This window comes from Heterocephalus glaber, unplaced genomic scaffold (genome assembly GCF_053883595.1).
Source record: "Heterocephalus glaber isolate CG9 unplaced genomic scaffold, H.glaber_assembly_v1.0 deba00000943, whole genome shotgun sequence".
NCBI lineage: Eukaryota > Metazoa > Chordata > Mammalia > Rodentia > Bathyergidae > Heterocephalus > Heterocephalus glaber.
The window spans coordinates 6,438,835-6,454,309 of NW_028258175.1; the positions used below are offsets into that span (position 1 = coordinate 6,438,835).

At 38.2% G+C, this 15,475-nt stretch overlaps 1 protein-coding gene across 3 annotated transcripts in view; it reads left to right on the forward strand.

Annotated features, from left to right (window-relative positions):
* The window catches only part of Usp31 (ubiquitin specific peptidase 31), a 76,635-nt gene that overhangs the window by 26,374 nt on the left and 34,786 nt on the right, over positions 1–15,475 (forward strand). For all 3 annotated transcript variants that reach the window (XM_087209109.1, XM_087209107.1, XM_087209106.1), the window contains exons 2-5: positions 11,572–11,709; positions 12,939–13,027; positions 13,117–13,209; positions 13,801–13,936. In XM_087209109.1, coding sequence (XP_087065235.1) covers positions 12,957–13,027; positions 13,117–13,209; positions 13,801–13,936 — 300 coding nt within the window. In that variant the 5' untranslated portion in view covers positions 11,572–11,709; positions 12,939–12,956. The remainder of the gene's footprint in view (positions 1–11,571; positions 11,710–12,938; positions 13,028–13,116; positions 13,210–13,800; positions 13,937–15,475) is intronic.

Here is a 15,475-nt window from a genome sequence, read left to right on the forward strand (position 1 = left end):
GTGGGAAGTAAGTTTTTTTATGTAAGTCCCTTTTCAGATAAGTATGGGATAAATGGCTGGAGCACATATTATACATGTTTTGCCCAGGAGAGACTTCTGGACACTGTGCTTTTCTTGACTAAGGTCTCTTGTATTAATATCATCTATTAAGTTCCTCTTATATAATAGGGAGTTTTCTTTTGAAGTCAGCTGGACTACCTAGAACCACGTAGATGAATGGTTCTGGATTGCTGTATTGTGTGGATTCATTTCTTGAGTATTTACTAGGAGTCATATTGTTGGGTCATATGAAGGCTGTGTTAAATGACAGTCAGACTGTTTTCCAGCATGCTACCCCATTTTATTTTTCCACCAGCAATGTTAGAGAGTTAACAATTTTTCTCTATCCTCATCAACACTTATTAATGATCGTCATTTTTATTATAACCATCCTAGTTTGTGTGATGTTATCTCATTGTGGTTTTGGTTTGCATTAAGTGTGTATTCTTTGTGTCTGGTTTCTTTGCTAAACTTTGTTATGAGATAACTTTCAGTGATCATAGTTAAGTGTAGAAAATTAGAATATATATAAAAGAAGTAATAAAACTGAAAAAATGAAAAGAAATATTACTTTGTTGTCCTTCATAAATATTTAATATAATTGAGTTCACACAATGTATATGTATATATATAGTTTTGCATTATGTAATTTTCATTTCATATTGTATTTTGAGTAATATTTGTCATAAAGATTTTTCAAATCATTGCATGGAGGCACTACATCTCTTTTCGGGTATTTAGGTAGTTTCTGGTTGTGATGAACTTCTTTTTAGATAAATGTTTCACATTTGAATATTTAGGCTATATGGGAGGGAAATTCTTGTCAGTAGTTATTTATTTTGAAGGCTTTTAAATCAAATTGTTACCTTATTTTGCAGGATTGACTACTAGCAATATGTAAGGATATTTATGGTACACCACTGCAGTTAAAAAGAGTATTTTTTTTGCTGAGTCAAAAATAACATTTTATTGGTTTACTTTGCATTTGGTAATTAATAGTGAGGTAGAAGTCTTGATCTGTTGTTTAAAGTGGAGGTAGGCCTATTGATATTTGGGAATTACCCTATTCTAATTTCACAGCTGTATGTCTGTCCATGTGTGCATTCACTCACTCTTTCATGTAGCATCTGCACACTACAGGCAGATGACCAAGGCCTGAACTGATTAGATTTGGGCCAGGCCTAGGCTGTGAAGGTTCTAAATTGTACTTTATTGGAAAAAAGCTGGATCCAGATGAGCTAAAGGCTTTGCATCTGTGCTGGTTTGCATGAGATTCTTGTGGGGGTGAAAGACTTGTGGAGGCTGTGATTGATTTGGAGACCGTGCCTTGTGTGGCTGAGGAGTCAGTCTCACGGGACAGTCAGGCATGCACTGTGTTGGTTGTGAAGGGGAGGGATGTGGCAGCTCATGACTTGAAAGCATCCTCAGCCAGTTAAAATTTACTGGGAATACTCTGGGTTTGTGGCATTATGAATGCATAACTTATAGTGAAACTTGCCAGGTCTGCTTATGAATAATCTCTTGGTTACTAATTGGTATTTCAGTTATAGAAATGTAAGAGCAGGATGATGATTTGAAGTAAGGATATTTCCAGAACATTGTGGATCAGTTGAAAACATTTTAGGTTTAGTGTCATTAAATATCAATATATTCAAGCTGGGCACCGTGGTGTGTGCCTGTAACCCTAGCACAGAGGGAGGCTGAGGCAGGAGAAGAACCAAAAGTCTGAGTCCTGCTTGGGGAACTTGGCAAGACTCTGTTTTAAAATTTAAAAAAGTTAACAGGGCGCGGTGGCACACGCCTATAATCCCAGCATTTGGGAGGCTGAGGCAGGAGCATCACTGTGAGTTCAAGGCCAGCCTGCATTACAAAGCAAGACCCTGTTCAGAGAAAACCCCCAAAACCAAACAAAACAATTTTAAAAAGGGGGTGGCTGGGGATACCCAGAGAGAATGTATACTTTGCTAGTTTGTGTGTATACTCTATATGTGTGCACTTGCATGTGAGTTTATAGAAGAAATACAGTCTGTTCTCCATAATTGGTGGGCTCTGCATCCATCCTATCTGTGGGTGGGAAAAATTTTTTCTGTACTAAACATATGCAAAATTTCCCCCTTTTTATTACCTAAACAACAATCTAGTAGTATAACAGCTGTTTACATGGCATTTGCATTGTGTTAGATACCCTGAGTACTCTAGAGATAATTTAAGATATATGGGAGGGTGTAAGTTACAAGAAAATACTGTACCATTTTACATAAGGACTTACCCATCTGAGATTTGGGAGTCTTCAGAGGTTGTGAATCAGTCTTTGGAGGAACAGTTGTATATGCATGTTTGGCCTTATGGGGTAGTTCTTACTTCATTCCTCCCTATTTTTGCTCAGCTGAGAACATTGATTGGCTGAGCCCTGAGTTCTTTGTCAAGCCTACATTCCTCTTCTGTTTCCCACCACTTAATCAAGAAGCAGATGTTGCATGCATCTAGCCATCCATCCATCCATCCATCCAATCTGTGTTCTCTTCCTAAGGCTAAGCTTTTACTGCCCACCATCTAGCAAGTTAGGTGGCCTAAAAAGGCCCCTGGTGGGTGACTGTCATAGCTCTTTTTCTTCTGTCTTTCCTTCATTAAAAAAAACAACAAAATTGTCAGTTTTCTTTGTGATAGGACCCAAAGGTTGATTTGGACTATAGGTTTAGGATTAATATAGTCAGAAAGCTTGGATTTAAGGCTCCAAAAGTCTGTCAGGTTTTATGTATTTATTTATTTTTAAAAAACAGCTTCATTGAGATACTAATATTTAAAAGTTGTACATATAAAAAAAGTTGTATATATAGTTAAGGTATATAATTTGATGCTTTTAAAGTTCAAAACATTTGTAATGTTCCATTGTAGGAAAATATAATTATTTCTTAGATATTCAGATGAATTTTCTGGGTTTTCTGTTTTGACTTTTTTTTTTGCTACGGGGGATTGAACTCATGTCCTTCCGCCTGCCTTGCAGGCGGTGGAACCACTGAGCTAAATCCCCGGCCCTCTGTTTTGACTTTTAACTGTTTAAGATTATTGTACTTCCTTATGATGACATTTAGTTGTATCAAGCTGGGTGTTTGCTTTTTGTTTATAAGCCAAACTTTGTTCCCTCCCCTTCCTTAAAAAAAAAAAGCTTTGTTTTACTGTAGTTGGGAAGAATTCCAGATTGTGCTGGGAAGTGACAAGGAGACCAAAAAGAAGACATTTTCTAGTTATTTGAGTTACTTAATGGGATACATTAATACATTTTGGTGACCTGAGCTGACTTTAGGTATGGGGTCAGCCAGGCATGGCCACCTGGAGTGAGCTGGGAAGGGCAGTCAGAATCAACCTCCACCCAGACAGCAGCTTGGGATCGATCACAAGGCCAGCACTCCCCGTCACGTTAGCCAGGAGGAGGCAGCTGGAGTTGTCCAAAGCCAGAGCTTGATCTCTTCATTTGCTTTCTGTAGCATCTTGGGGTGCTTGGATAGCCCAGAGTTCTTCACATGTTGCAGCTTGATCTTGCATAGTCTGAATTCCTTCTTACTCCACACATAACAATATCTCAATTAGATAAACCGCATTTTTGTTTCTGAGCCATATTTCAGTCATAGAAAAACATAAATTACAACAAAACAAAAACTGATTAACAAGGTTTATTTTAAAAAGCAAATAAACTCCCAGAAGGCTCAGGGTTGGTATAGCTGTAGTTTTCTCCAGCACTTTCTTATGTCTGAATTGAGAATTGACATTCAGAATGAAGAACCTCAAGCCCTGTGTGATCCTGAGTTTTACTAAGGTAAAAACATTCTCAAGTGCTTTATTTATCAAAGAACTATTATGGACAGAAATATTTTAAGGCTGTTTAAATCTGATAAGGTTGAAGAGTAGTGGTAACCTTGGACAAGTTACTTTTCTGTGAGCCCAATTTTTCATCTATAATCTATAGCCTGGAGAATTTCCTAAGGGTGAATTTTACTGGAAATAGCACCTGTAAATAATCAATATAATGCTCGGTACAGTACAAACACTCAGTAAAGACTGTTATTACTGTTACTCCTTGTGCCAGATACATTGGTACCTCGGTTCATGAACTGAATTTGTTTTACGATTTTGGAAAAGATGGCCACATTTGTGTTTGTGTGGGAAAGATGGCCGTGGTCATGATTGTCACCTGATGCAGAGTTTGTGAACAAAAACAGAATTTTCCAAACAAAAGCATTCATGAACTGAGACACATCACTGCACTGTTTTTGGTAGGTCCTGTGGAAACAATAATAAAACATTATTCCTGATCCCTGTCTTGTGATAGAGATGTATAGGAGATTATGAATAATTCACATTATAAGTGATACAATGTGGTTATGAAAGAGGAGCCTCTTGTGAGTTTTAGTGTTTTAGGAAGTGACGCTCCAGAGCTTTTCCAGTGTGGCTATGGAAAAGCTTCTGCCTTCACTTTAGAATTGGAATCATTAAAAAAAAAACTCATACACACACAAAAAGTGGTGCTCAAACCCTACCATGGACTCATTAAGCCAGCAGCATCTCTTGGCTGCTCTCAGGATGTGGTTTTTATTTTTAAAGTTTCACAGGTGATTCAGATGTGTAACCAGGGTTGAGAACCAGCATTTCAGATATTTTCTTTCTTCTTCTTTTACATTTCCCAGGATTATGTAGTAACACAGGATGATTCTTTGTCCTTTTCTTAGTTTTAAAAGCTTACATAATAGTATCTATGTAGTGAGTTTATAAAATTCTTATATGATCTCACCAGAGCTTCATAGCAATCTTTTTATTATCATCTCCACTTTACAGAAAAGATAGGCTCAGAGAAAGCACGCATTAAGTAAAAAGTTTTGTAAAGAGGACTTGTACCCAGGTATTCATAACCCAGAATTTCAGTCTATTACATTTCTAGCAGACACTTCCAACCCCTGTTTAAATAGCTGGAGGTTTTTTTCTTGCTACTTTATTTTCTACCTATATAACCTTATGATCTGTTAGAAAAGCTTTGTTCATTGTTCATTTGACTGTACTGCTGTAGGATATTTTAAATATTTTTCCCCTTTTATCCTGGCTCTTGACCAACTTCAGCTCTTAGTTTCATGGTTTCTCATACTGGATTATGGTTTCTTGAAGTATGATAACCACTATTCAGGTAAGCCTCCTTTTTACAGCTTTTTATTGTAGGTAAGGTATACTGTATATCCTTTCCTAGTACTTATTTCAGCAGTGAGTCTCTGCCACCAAGTATTTGTGGTGCATACAAGGTTGTTTAAAATTTGAAGTTAATCTTACTATGGTGAATATCCTTTGCCATCCACATCTGTTTGGTTCCTGTGTTTGGGTCCTGAGAACTTGGGAATGAGGGACACCTTGAATTCCCCATGTTAGGTCCTTCTGTGTGGAAGGATGAAGGAGCTCTGTAACAGAATAGCATGCTCTTCCTTGTGGCCAGACGCACACAGTGTTGTATGTGACATTCCATACTATTCTTAGGCTGTCTTTCCATTCTAGATGGAAGCCTGCTTTCTTTCCTCTCTCTTCTCCTACCAGGGTCCTGGCTTCATTCTTCTGAGGAAGAAGAGAGTGTGTGTGTGGTGGAGGTGGGGTGGAGGGCCTTGCAGTCATAGGGAAAGTAGGTGTAAAAGTTGAGGCCTTGAGTTGCTTTCCGGGGGCTTTTGTTGCCATAACTAGTTGATAGGGGGGCTCTTAGCCAAATTAGTGCTGATAGGCTGAAAGGTTTTCCACCAGAGGTGAAGACGAGGAGGAAGGCTGGACGAGGGGCGCAAAGAGTGCTGTTTGGCCATGGTGGCCTTCTGTGCCAGGGTGTGGCACATTAGTGCTTGGGTGATTTACTCTCTTGCTATGTTTTCATGGGTCAAAACTGTTTACAGTGTTTATTCATTTCTACAAATTTCATCCCTTACTTTTTAATTATTCACCATTAGTAGATTTCTTGAGAGATTCAAAAGGTGAAAGTTTTCTTGAGACAGTGCTATCATTCTTTCTAGTAGCAGTCCAGAAATCATATTTCACTTTTAGATGCCATCTATGAACCTAGTTCACATTTCATTTGTTTCTTTCTCTAAAATTGTAAATACAGGTTAAATATACCTTGTCTGAAATGCGTGGGACCAGAAGTGTTTTTGCACTTCTGATGATTTTGGATTTTGGGATATATATAAAATGAGATATCTTGGGGATGGGACTGGAGTCTAGACAAAATTTATTTGGATTTCCCATGGGAGTAAATCACCAGTGACTATTTCTTTGTTGTCTTCCTGGGGTCAGGTAAAGGGTATCTTAGAATGGTCAGTGTCTTTTTCCTGGAGCCCAGGATGCTACTGCCTCTTTGCTAGAGTTCTATAGGAAAGAACATCATGACTGATTGTACAGCTCCAGCTGTACAGACTTCATTCTCTTTCTTTACTGAGCCATGATTCTAACTCGTTTTTTTTTTTCTTTAAAGAGAAAAAATAAAATGTTTTCTGTTTGAAAGGTAAAGAGGAATTTTGTAAAACTTAATAACCCTGCAAGATTTTTGACTTTACTTATTGGTAAGTATACAGTAAAGATCATCAACAAAGGGGAAAATTGAGACTCTCATTGAATTTATTTATATTAGGAGGTAAATCAATAGACTCAACTTTAAATGACATCGTTAAAATGAAAAGTAGTCCTCAAACAGACCATATTTATAATGCGTATAACTTATGACCAGAATATATAAAGAACTCTTACAGCTCATTAATAGACAACCCAATTAAAAAGTAGGCACAAGAAGATGATAAGTAGCCAGTACAGCACAAGAAAAGGTGTGCAACACTAGAATCAGAAAAATACTAGTCAGTACAATAACAAGATTGAATTATACACTCATTAGGGAGATGAAGTTAAAAGTTTTAAAAGAACAAATGTCAGCTTAGGTGTGAACCAGTTAGAACTTTCTAATACTGCTAATGTGAATGTAAAATGATAAAACCATTTTGGAAAACAATATAGAAATTTCTTGTATTACTGTTAAGAACCAACAGTCCTGTTCTTAAGTTTTTACTTGAGAGGAATGAAAACACATGTTCACAATAGATTTGTACATAACAAGTTGAGTATCCCTTATCTGAAATTCTTGGGACCAGATTGTTTCAGATTTTCGTTTGAAATCCACTTGATCTACAAAGAGGGTAGCTACTCCTTTTTTTCTTTGAGGGGGTGTTCCTGTCACATGGAGTATTGTTTTCCACCCTTTAACTTTCAGACTATGAGTTTCTTTTTGAATTAAGTGTGTTTCTTGTATGCAGCATATTGTTAGATCTTGCTTCTTGACCCATTCTGCCAGTCTATTTCTTTTGATTAATGAATTGAGACCATTAACATTGATGGTTATAACTCATACATATTGACTTAACATTGTCATGACTTTTTCTGTGTGTTGGATTCTCTCTCTTTACATTTAATTTCTTGTTGCACCTGATGGATTCGTTCTGCTGAGCTTCCTGGGGTTGTGGTCCTCATTGTCTTTTCGTAGGATATTGTCAAATTTTTTGGAGTGCTGGTTTGGTATTCATGAAGTTCCTGAGGTGCTCTTTGTCATGAAAATATCTTATTTCTCCATCAATTTTGAAAGATAGTTTTGCAGGGTACATCAGTCTGGGTTGGAGGCTGTTTTCCTTTAGGGCTTGAAATACATCACTCCAAGCTCTTCTTGCCTTGAGGGTTTGCGTTGAGAAGTCTGCTGTGATTCTGATGGGCTTTCCTTTGTATGTGACTTGTTTCTTTTCTTTAACTGCTTGTAGAACTTTGTTCTTCTGTTGTGTTTCTGGAATCTTAACAATTATATGCCTATGTGAAGGGTTTTTTTTTGATCAAGGCTAGTTGGAGTCCTATATGCCTCACTTATCTGTATGTCAAGTTCTTTTCCCCTGCTTGGGAAGTTTTCTGCCATCACTTCTGTGAACAGTTTTTTTATGTCTTCTGCACTCTCTCCTGTTTCTTCATTGACTCCAGTCAGTCTTATGTTATTCTTCTTTGCATTGTCTAGCAGCTGCTGGATTGATTTCTCATGTTCCCTTACAATTTTAAAGCAATTTTTCTTTTCCTGGTCACTAATTTCAATCTTATCTTCTATATGTGAAATTCTGTCCACATTGGCTCATTCTGCTGCATAGACTTTCAATGGAGTTTTTAATCTCCTGGAAATCTGTTTGCATCTCTTTTATGGATTCTGTTTGTTTCCTATGATCATGTTCCTGAGCGCCTCTATTTTTTTATGTGTCCTCTCTAGATTTATTAATCATGTCTTGCACTGTGGGGACAATCTCTGCTGTAATCTGAGAAATTATTTCTGATTTCATTTTTTCCAGATCTTCTTTTGTTGCCAGTTCAGGGAGTCCAGGTGGTTGAGTATCAGAGTGTTCCATGTGGTTTCCTTTTGGGGTTGCTGTAGGTGATCTGGAAGTCTGGTTTTGAGACTTGTTTGCGTGTTTTCTCATTTCGAGGAGGGAGTGTGCTGCTGGTGCCCTTGCAGCTCACCTCCTCTGTGCTGGGGGGAGGGGTGGTGGTACAGCGGCCCAGAAGCCTCTTGTGTGCTGGGAGCAGCTCACCTCCTGTGTGCTGGTGGGGGTCTGTGTCTATGAGATTTTTGTTTTTCTGAAACAGTGTTCTAGCTTCGTTTAGTATGTACTGTTTTTCTTCGATATTGTCTTCCATCTGCCCTGATGCTGCCTGCCATTTCCTCGAAAGCCTGAAAATGCTAAGGTAGAGGCTAAGAACTTCTTGTCCTGTTGCTGTTGTCACCTATGCACGAGTCCAAAAGCAATGGTGGTCTGCATCAGTCCTGCCTTCCCCCACCCGCAGAAGCACCTCGGCCCCTGGTGGGCTGGGAGGAGGCAGCACCAGGAGTTTTGCTGAACCCCCTGCTATTGTTGATATTAACCTTGTTCAACTGCTTGAGCCAGTGTTAGTCAGATTTCTTTTTTTTTAACTTTAATTTTATTAGTACAATTTAAATATACATAATAATCACATTCATCAAAAGGAATTTGTATCTGTTCATGGTATATCTTAATTCTTCTTTTTCTCCCAATCCCCTCCCCTCCTTATTTATAAAAGCTTTGTTTCCATTTTTTTCCTGTTTTTTTTTTCTTTTCTCTTCCTTCTTTTCCCCCTTCCCCCTTCCCAGTTTCCCTTTCCTATTGAACAATTTCTTCCATTATACATTTTGGTCCTTATTTGCCCTTTCAGTTTCTCACACTAGAGAGGCAATGAGATATTTACACTGTGTGTCTGATTTATTTCACTTAAGAATATGATCTCAAGGTGCATCTCTTTAGCTATAAATGTCTCAAGTTTACCTTTCTTTATGGCTGAGTAGTACTCCATTGTATAAAAAACCCTACATCTTTCTTATCCATTCATCGGTTGATGGGCACTTGGGCTGTTTCCAAGCTTTAGCTATTACAAACTGTGCTGCTATAAACATGGGTACACATATGACATTGTGGTATGATGGTTTTAATTCTTTCAAGAAGATACCCAGCTGGGTCAAATGGGACCTCAAATCCTATTTTTTTGAGGAATCTCCACAATGATTCCCACAGTGGTTGCACCAGTCTGCACTCCTACCAACAGTGGAGAAGGGTTCCTTTTTCCCTACAGCCTTGCCAGCATTTGTTTTTGGTTGATTTCTTGACATTAGCCATTCTTTCTGGGGTGAGATGGAATCTCAGCATTGTTTTAATTTGCATCTCTCAGATGACCAGTGATGTTTTACATTTTTTCATATATTTATTTGCCGTTTGTACTTCTTCACTTGAGAAGTGTCGATTCATTTCAGATGTCCACTTTCAGATTGGGTCTTTAAATTTGGGGGGAATCTGATTTTTTTTTCAATTCTTTGTATGTTCTAGATATTAGTCTTTTTTCTGAGAGGCTACTGGCTAAAATTGTTTCATGCTCTGTGGGTTGTCTCTTTACTCTGTTGGTGATTTCTTTTTCAGTGCAGATTTCTTGTAAGGTTACTCTCTACTCTTCATTCTTGATTCTTTGTAGGCAAGTCATTACTACAGCCCAGCCTCAAGTTTGGGGTGGTGAACTCTACCTTTCGGACGGGCGCATTATTGACATTAGTTCCTTAGAATTTCTCTGTAAGAAAGATTTGTTTCTTCTCCCTCATTTATTTATTCATTCAGTTATTTAATTATATCAGTGTAGACTATTTTTACTTTGAATCATTAACCAATGTTATTATTTATTTTGTTGCTCATGTTATTCCATCTTAGGCCATAGGGAGCTCTTTCAGGTTGTTGCCCCACACTGTCTCAGCTCTAGAATCAGCCATTTCTCCAGAAAGCTGTGGTTTTTTGTTTGTTTGTTTTAATTGGAAAAAGGTATTAGAAGCCGAAGTCTGTGTACAGGGTGTGTAAATTGTTATGAGGGTGTCACTACTTCTGTGCCTTTCAGTAAACAGAGCTAGAAATTTGTATGCCTATAAGCCCAAGCATGTATAAATGTGATTATTTGTCCATCTTTATTATATTAGGCTAGAGATGAGTTCATGCGGACAGTTGTGATTCACTCTAACTCTTTCTCCTTGCTTGTCTGTAAATTCCCTTTCACTGTGAGAAGCTTGACTCTCACCACCATATGTCTGTCCTGCTCTACTTTTAAGCTTTGTTTTTTTTCCCCCATCTCTGCTAGTCAGCACCTTTAGCACTTATTAAATCTTCGTTGAATGAGTGATGAATCTTGAAAAGTGTAGCATTTTAGCAAAATCAGTTTAAATAAATCTTAATGTAAAGTTTGAAACAAAACTTTTAAACTAATTTCTTATGTAAGTACTCTATGTTCACTGTAGAAATTATAGTTTAGAAACCATGAAATGTAAGAAGAAAAAAAAGCACCTCTGACACCCAGGGATAAAACTTAATGTATTGAAATATGGCATTTTAGAACTTTTTATATATTTATATGAACAACACACAATTTTTTTTTTTTTTTTTTTTTGGTACCGGGGATCGAAGTTGGGTCCTTGCACTTGTGGAGCATGCGGCGGAACCACTGAGCTAAATTAGTGGCCCTGAACAACACACAATTCTTTGCAAGGATATGTACACTTATATTTCACACTTCTAATAACCCCTTTCCCATTTTCATATGGATGCATTACTCAGAATGGCTATGTCATACAGTTGTACCATGATTTAAGATGTTCAAGTTATTACTGATCTTTTGCTGTTCTAAATCTGATGAATGTCTCCTTAGAAGTCTTGGCATGCTGTCTCAATGGTTTCCTTTAAACATATTCCTGAAAGTAGGGTTGCTGGAGAAGTGCATTTTAAGGTTTTTAGTACATGTTTCTGGGGGTGAAGTTTTTTAATTATCTGTTTTTATATTGCTTGCCCTCAATGAAGTTTTCTCCCTTGAGATCTTGTAGTCTTCTTTTGGAATTATGATAAATAGTTTATCTTCAAAGTCAGGAACTCACAACTATTTGTGCTGATTTATTTACCTGCACAGAGTATTGTGTCAAAGAACGCACTGCAATATCGGGGAAATTCCCAGCATGATGCCCAAGAGTTTCTGCTGTGGCTTTTGGATCGAGTTCATGAAGATCTTAATCATGCTGTAAAGCAGAGTGGCCAGCCTCCTCTGAAGGTGAGGGTGTGCAGTCCCCTGGGTCAGTTGGGGTGAGCACCAGTGAACTAGTAAGGGAAAATGGGGCATCTTCTTCCAAACCTCTGCTGAGGACTTGCTGCTTTAGTTAATAGAACAGAACTCATAAAGCTCTGGGTTAGTGTAAACTCAGATGGAGAGTTGAAGGGACAATTCACTTTGTTAACTACTGTGCTATCAAGGTAAGGTAGGAGAGGTGTTATCTCCGTGGAACTCATCGTCTTGTGAGAGGGAAAACACTTGCTTTCTATTCTAATAAGACATATACTTTATAGATCACTAGAATGAATATACAATCAGAAAGGAAATGTATGGATATCTCTGCAGTTAACACTGGAGTTGAGCATAAGAACTGAACCTTTAGAATGATCTTACTGAGAAACATAATAATTCACACTCAGTTTTTATAATTGGTCTTAATGTAACAAGTAAAGTATTTCTATAATGGAAAAAAATTAAGTTATTCTCCTACACAACTTTTAAAGTTTTTGTAATTCTGCTCTGTGCTTCAAATTTTCAATTTCTTTTTTTGGTGAGTTGTTATTTTTTTTGGTACTGGGGATCAAACCCAGGACCTTGCACTTGCAAGGCAGGTGCCGGAACCACTGTGCTAAATCCCTGGCCCTGTGAGTTGTTATTCTAATTCAGATCCTTTTGTGCCTGAACACTGTTCTATCGCATGACCAAATATATGTGGCTGACTTTTCCCATCAAGTTGAGACACCCTCAGGCACTGTCTTTTTTATCTTTGTATCCTAATGTCCTGTACAGTGCTTTCTGCATGTGTTAGCTGGTGCTCATAACTAGTTGTTAGGTGGAAGGACATGAAAAGGTTAAATAATGTGAAGTAGAGCATAATTAGGCGTCAGAGTGAATATCAGCACAGCTGGGAGAGTGTGGGAAGAATTGGTATTTTAAAGTGGTTGGGATTATTTCCTTGAAGAGATTGAGAGAGGGTCTTTGAGAATTGGGGCAGGATTGGAGCATCCCTGAATGGGGTGGAGGTGGATAAACATGGTTAGTGGCGGAGTCTGAGAATGAGTCCGCGTGACCCACAGTGTTGTCCGCTGTGTTCTGCCTCCCATAGCAGGTGCCCATTACCAAAGCATCTGCTTTGAAGTCAAGGACATTGTGACTCTTTAGGCTCATTGTCAATTAAGAATCAGTACTGTACTTCTAGTCTGTGAATTCTACTTTTTTTTCTTTTAAAGCCACCATCAGAGACTGATATGATGCCTGAGGGACCATCTTTTCCTGTGTGTAGCACTTTTGTACAAGAACTTTTTCAAGCCCAGTACCGGTATGAGCAGATCAAATGTTCCCTCTTATTTTATCTGCTTGGCATAGTTCTAGGTGATCTTACCGAGTCTTACATTTTTGTTTTAAAAGATCTTCTTTGACATGTCCTCACTGTCAGAAACAGAGCAACACTTTCGACCCTTTCCTCTGCATTTCTTTGCCTATTCCTCTACCCCACACAAGGTAAGAACAGATAGAGTAAAACTTAACAAGAAGTGCATTCTGATAGTGTACTTTTCTTTTGTAAGCTCTTATTAGGTCTTAATTTTTACAAGTGATAGTTTTAACGACAGCTTGAGTCCAGGCTTTGTTAGGCCCTTAAAGAAATGCCTGTCTGCATTTGGAGGATGAGCAGACACATGAGACAAGGGAGCCTGTGCCACCGTCTGTCCTGGTTTTCCATGGGCAGTCTGGGGAGGAGGGGGGGCTGTTGAGTGACTTCTAGATTTTCTGGAGACCTTGCATTGTATTTTTAATTGGTTTTATTAGGTTTATTTTGAACTCTTTCTCAAAATTTCCAGGAGTTATGCCGTTTTAAAGAAAATACAAAGGACAGAACTTTTTTGTTTTATGAAGATTGCATTTTCCAGAGATGTCTTTGTTATACTGTATAGTTTTATTTAGGTCCTAATGAACTTTTTCCATTTGGCTTCCAGGTAAATGTGTGGGTTAGCTTCAGTTTTTGTGTTGATTTCAGATCAGGCTGGTTTTAGTTCTTTTATACTTTAGTTAAAATAAGTGACTAATGAGAAGATCTGACTTTGATCTGTACAGGCCTCTCTATGTCACTGTAGTGTATCAAGGGAAGTGTTCTCACTGCATGAGGATCGGTGTGGCCGTGCCTCTGTCTGGGACTGTCGCCAGACTTCGGGAAGCAGTGTCTATGGAAACAAAGATCCCCACTGATCAGGTAATAACCCCGCCAAGACTGACTACACCAGAGCCACAAAAGCATTTCTGTTTCTCTGGAATTTTTACAATTCTTTGCCAGATATGGCTAGATACAAATTTAGACTAGTTGCATCTAGCGTTGAGGGGAAAAAAGTCAAGACCCAAAAGAGTAGAAGGTATAGAAAAATTAATCATGCTTAATTTTTTATATTAATGTATATGTATGCATGTATGTATGTGTATATATATAATATATATACTTATATAAAATTTTCTTTCCCATCCCTATGAAAGAAAAGCAGGACTTTACCAAGACCTTCTTTTTTTTTGTTTTTTGTTTATTTGTTTGTTTGTTTACCAAGACCTTCTTGTAGCTTTATTTGCAAAGTATAATGACTTAACCTGTCTTAAATCATTATCTTTTTTTTTTTTTTGCCATACTGGGGATCGAATTCAGGACCTTGGACTTGCCAGGCAGGCATAATGCCATTGAGCCACATCCCCAGCTCTTAAATCATTCTTTTGGATGGCTAAGTGGGCCATCGAAGGAGTATCCTGTCTCTGTGGTATTTGATAGAGAGGCTCAGAAAGCTCAAGTGATGATGCTAAAATACTCCTTCCTGGGGCTGGAGATTTAGCTCAGTGGTTTTGCCGCCTGCTGTGCAAGCACAAGGACCCGAGTTCGATCCCCGGTACCCCCCCCCCCCCAAAATTCTCCTTCCTGTTATGATGATAAGAACAGACATTTTGCCAGTGCTCTGTGTTCTGTACATTATACATGCTCAATGTGTGGTCTTCCCCACCCCATGTTGGGGATCAAACTTGGCTCACGCATCCTAAGCAAGGATGTACCACTGAGCTGTACCAGTGAGCTGTGTACCCCCAGCCCTGTTTCATTATCTTATTAAAGCTGGATAAGTCTTTTACCTTGTTTAGATGAGGAAAAGTTGTATCCCCCTTTTTTAGGGCACATCTCTGGTAAGTAGTTTTGTTTAAATTGACTAAAAATACTTTTGGTCTGTTTGTGATTTGGCACATTTTTTAATACATTTCCTACTTGATTCACTATTATTATGCTTTTATTAGGAAAAAATTCTTAATTTAAAATTTACTAAGGAAAGAGAACTTAGTGGCTAAATTAGATAGCTTCTGTAAGCTACTGTGTAATCGTTTGAGTAATAAAAGTGCTTGTACTCTGGCTTCACCCGCCCTCATTTGAGAATTACCACAGTGAAACAAGTACAACTAGCAGTGTTGCCCTAATGTAGCAAATCTCTCATGTTTTCATGGGCCAAATACTGGCACATTGATAAAATGTTCATACCCTTCCTTACTCTGAAGAGTTCATTGATTCTTTTTTCCCCTCTAGGGTGAGGGGAAAGACAGAGGAGGAGGAAGGCTTTGGTGGGCTCTAAGGCAAATCTGGTTGCATCTTTAAAGCTTCACTGCTTTCTGGCTCTTTTCACATGTGGCTTAAATTGGTGAAATAATTACAAGTTTGCTTTTGACCTAAACTTGCTGGGAAGAGTGAATTATATTTACATATTCAGCAGCAGAA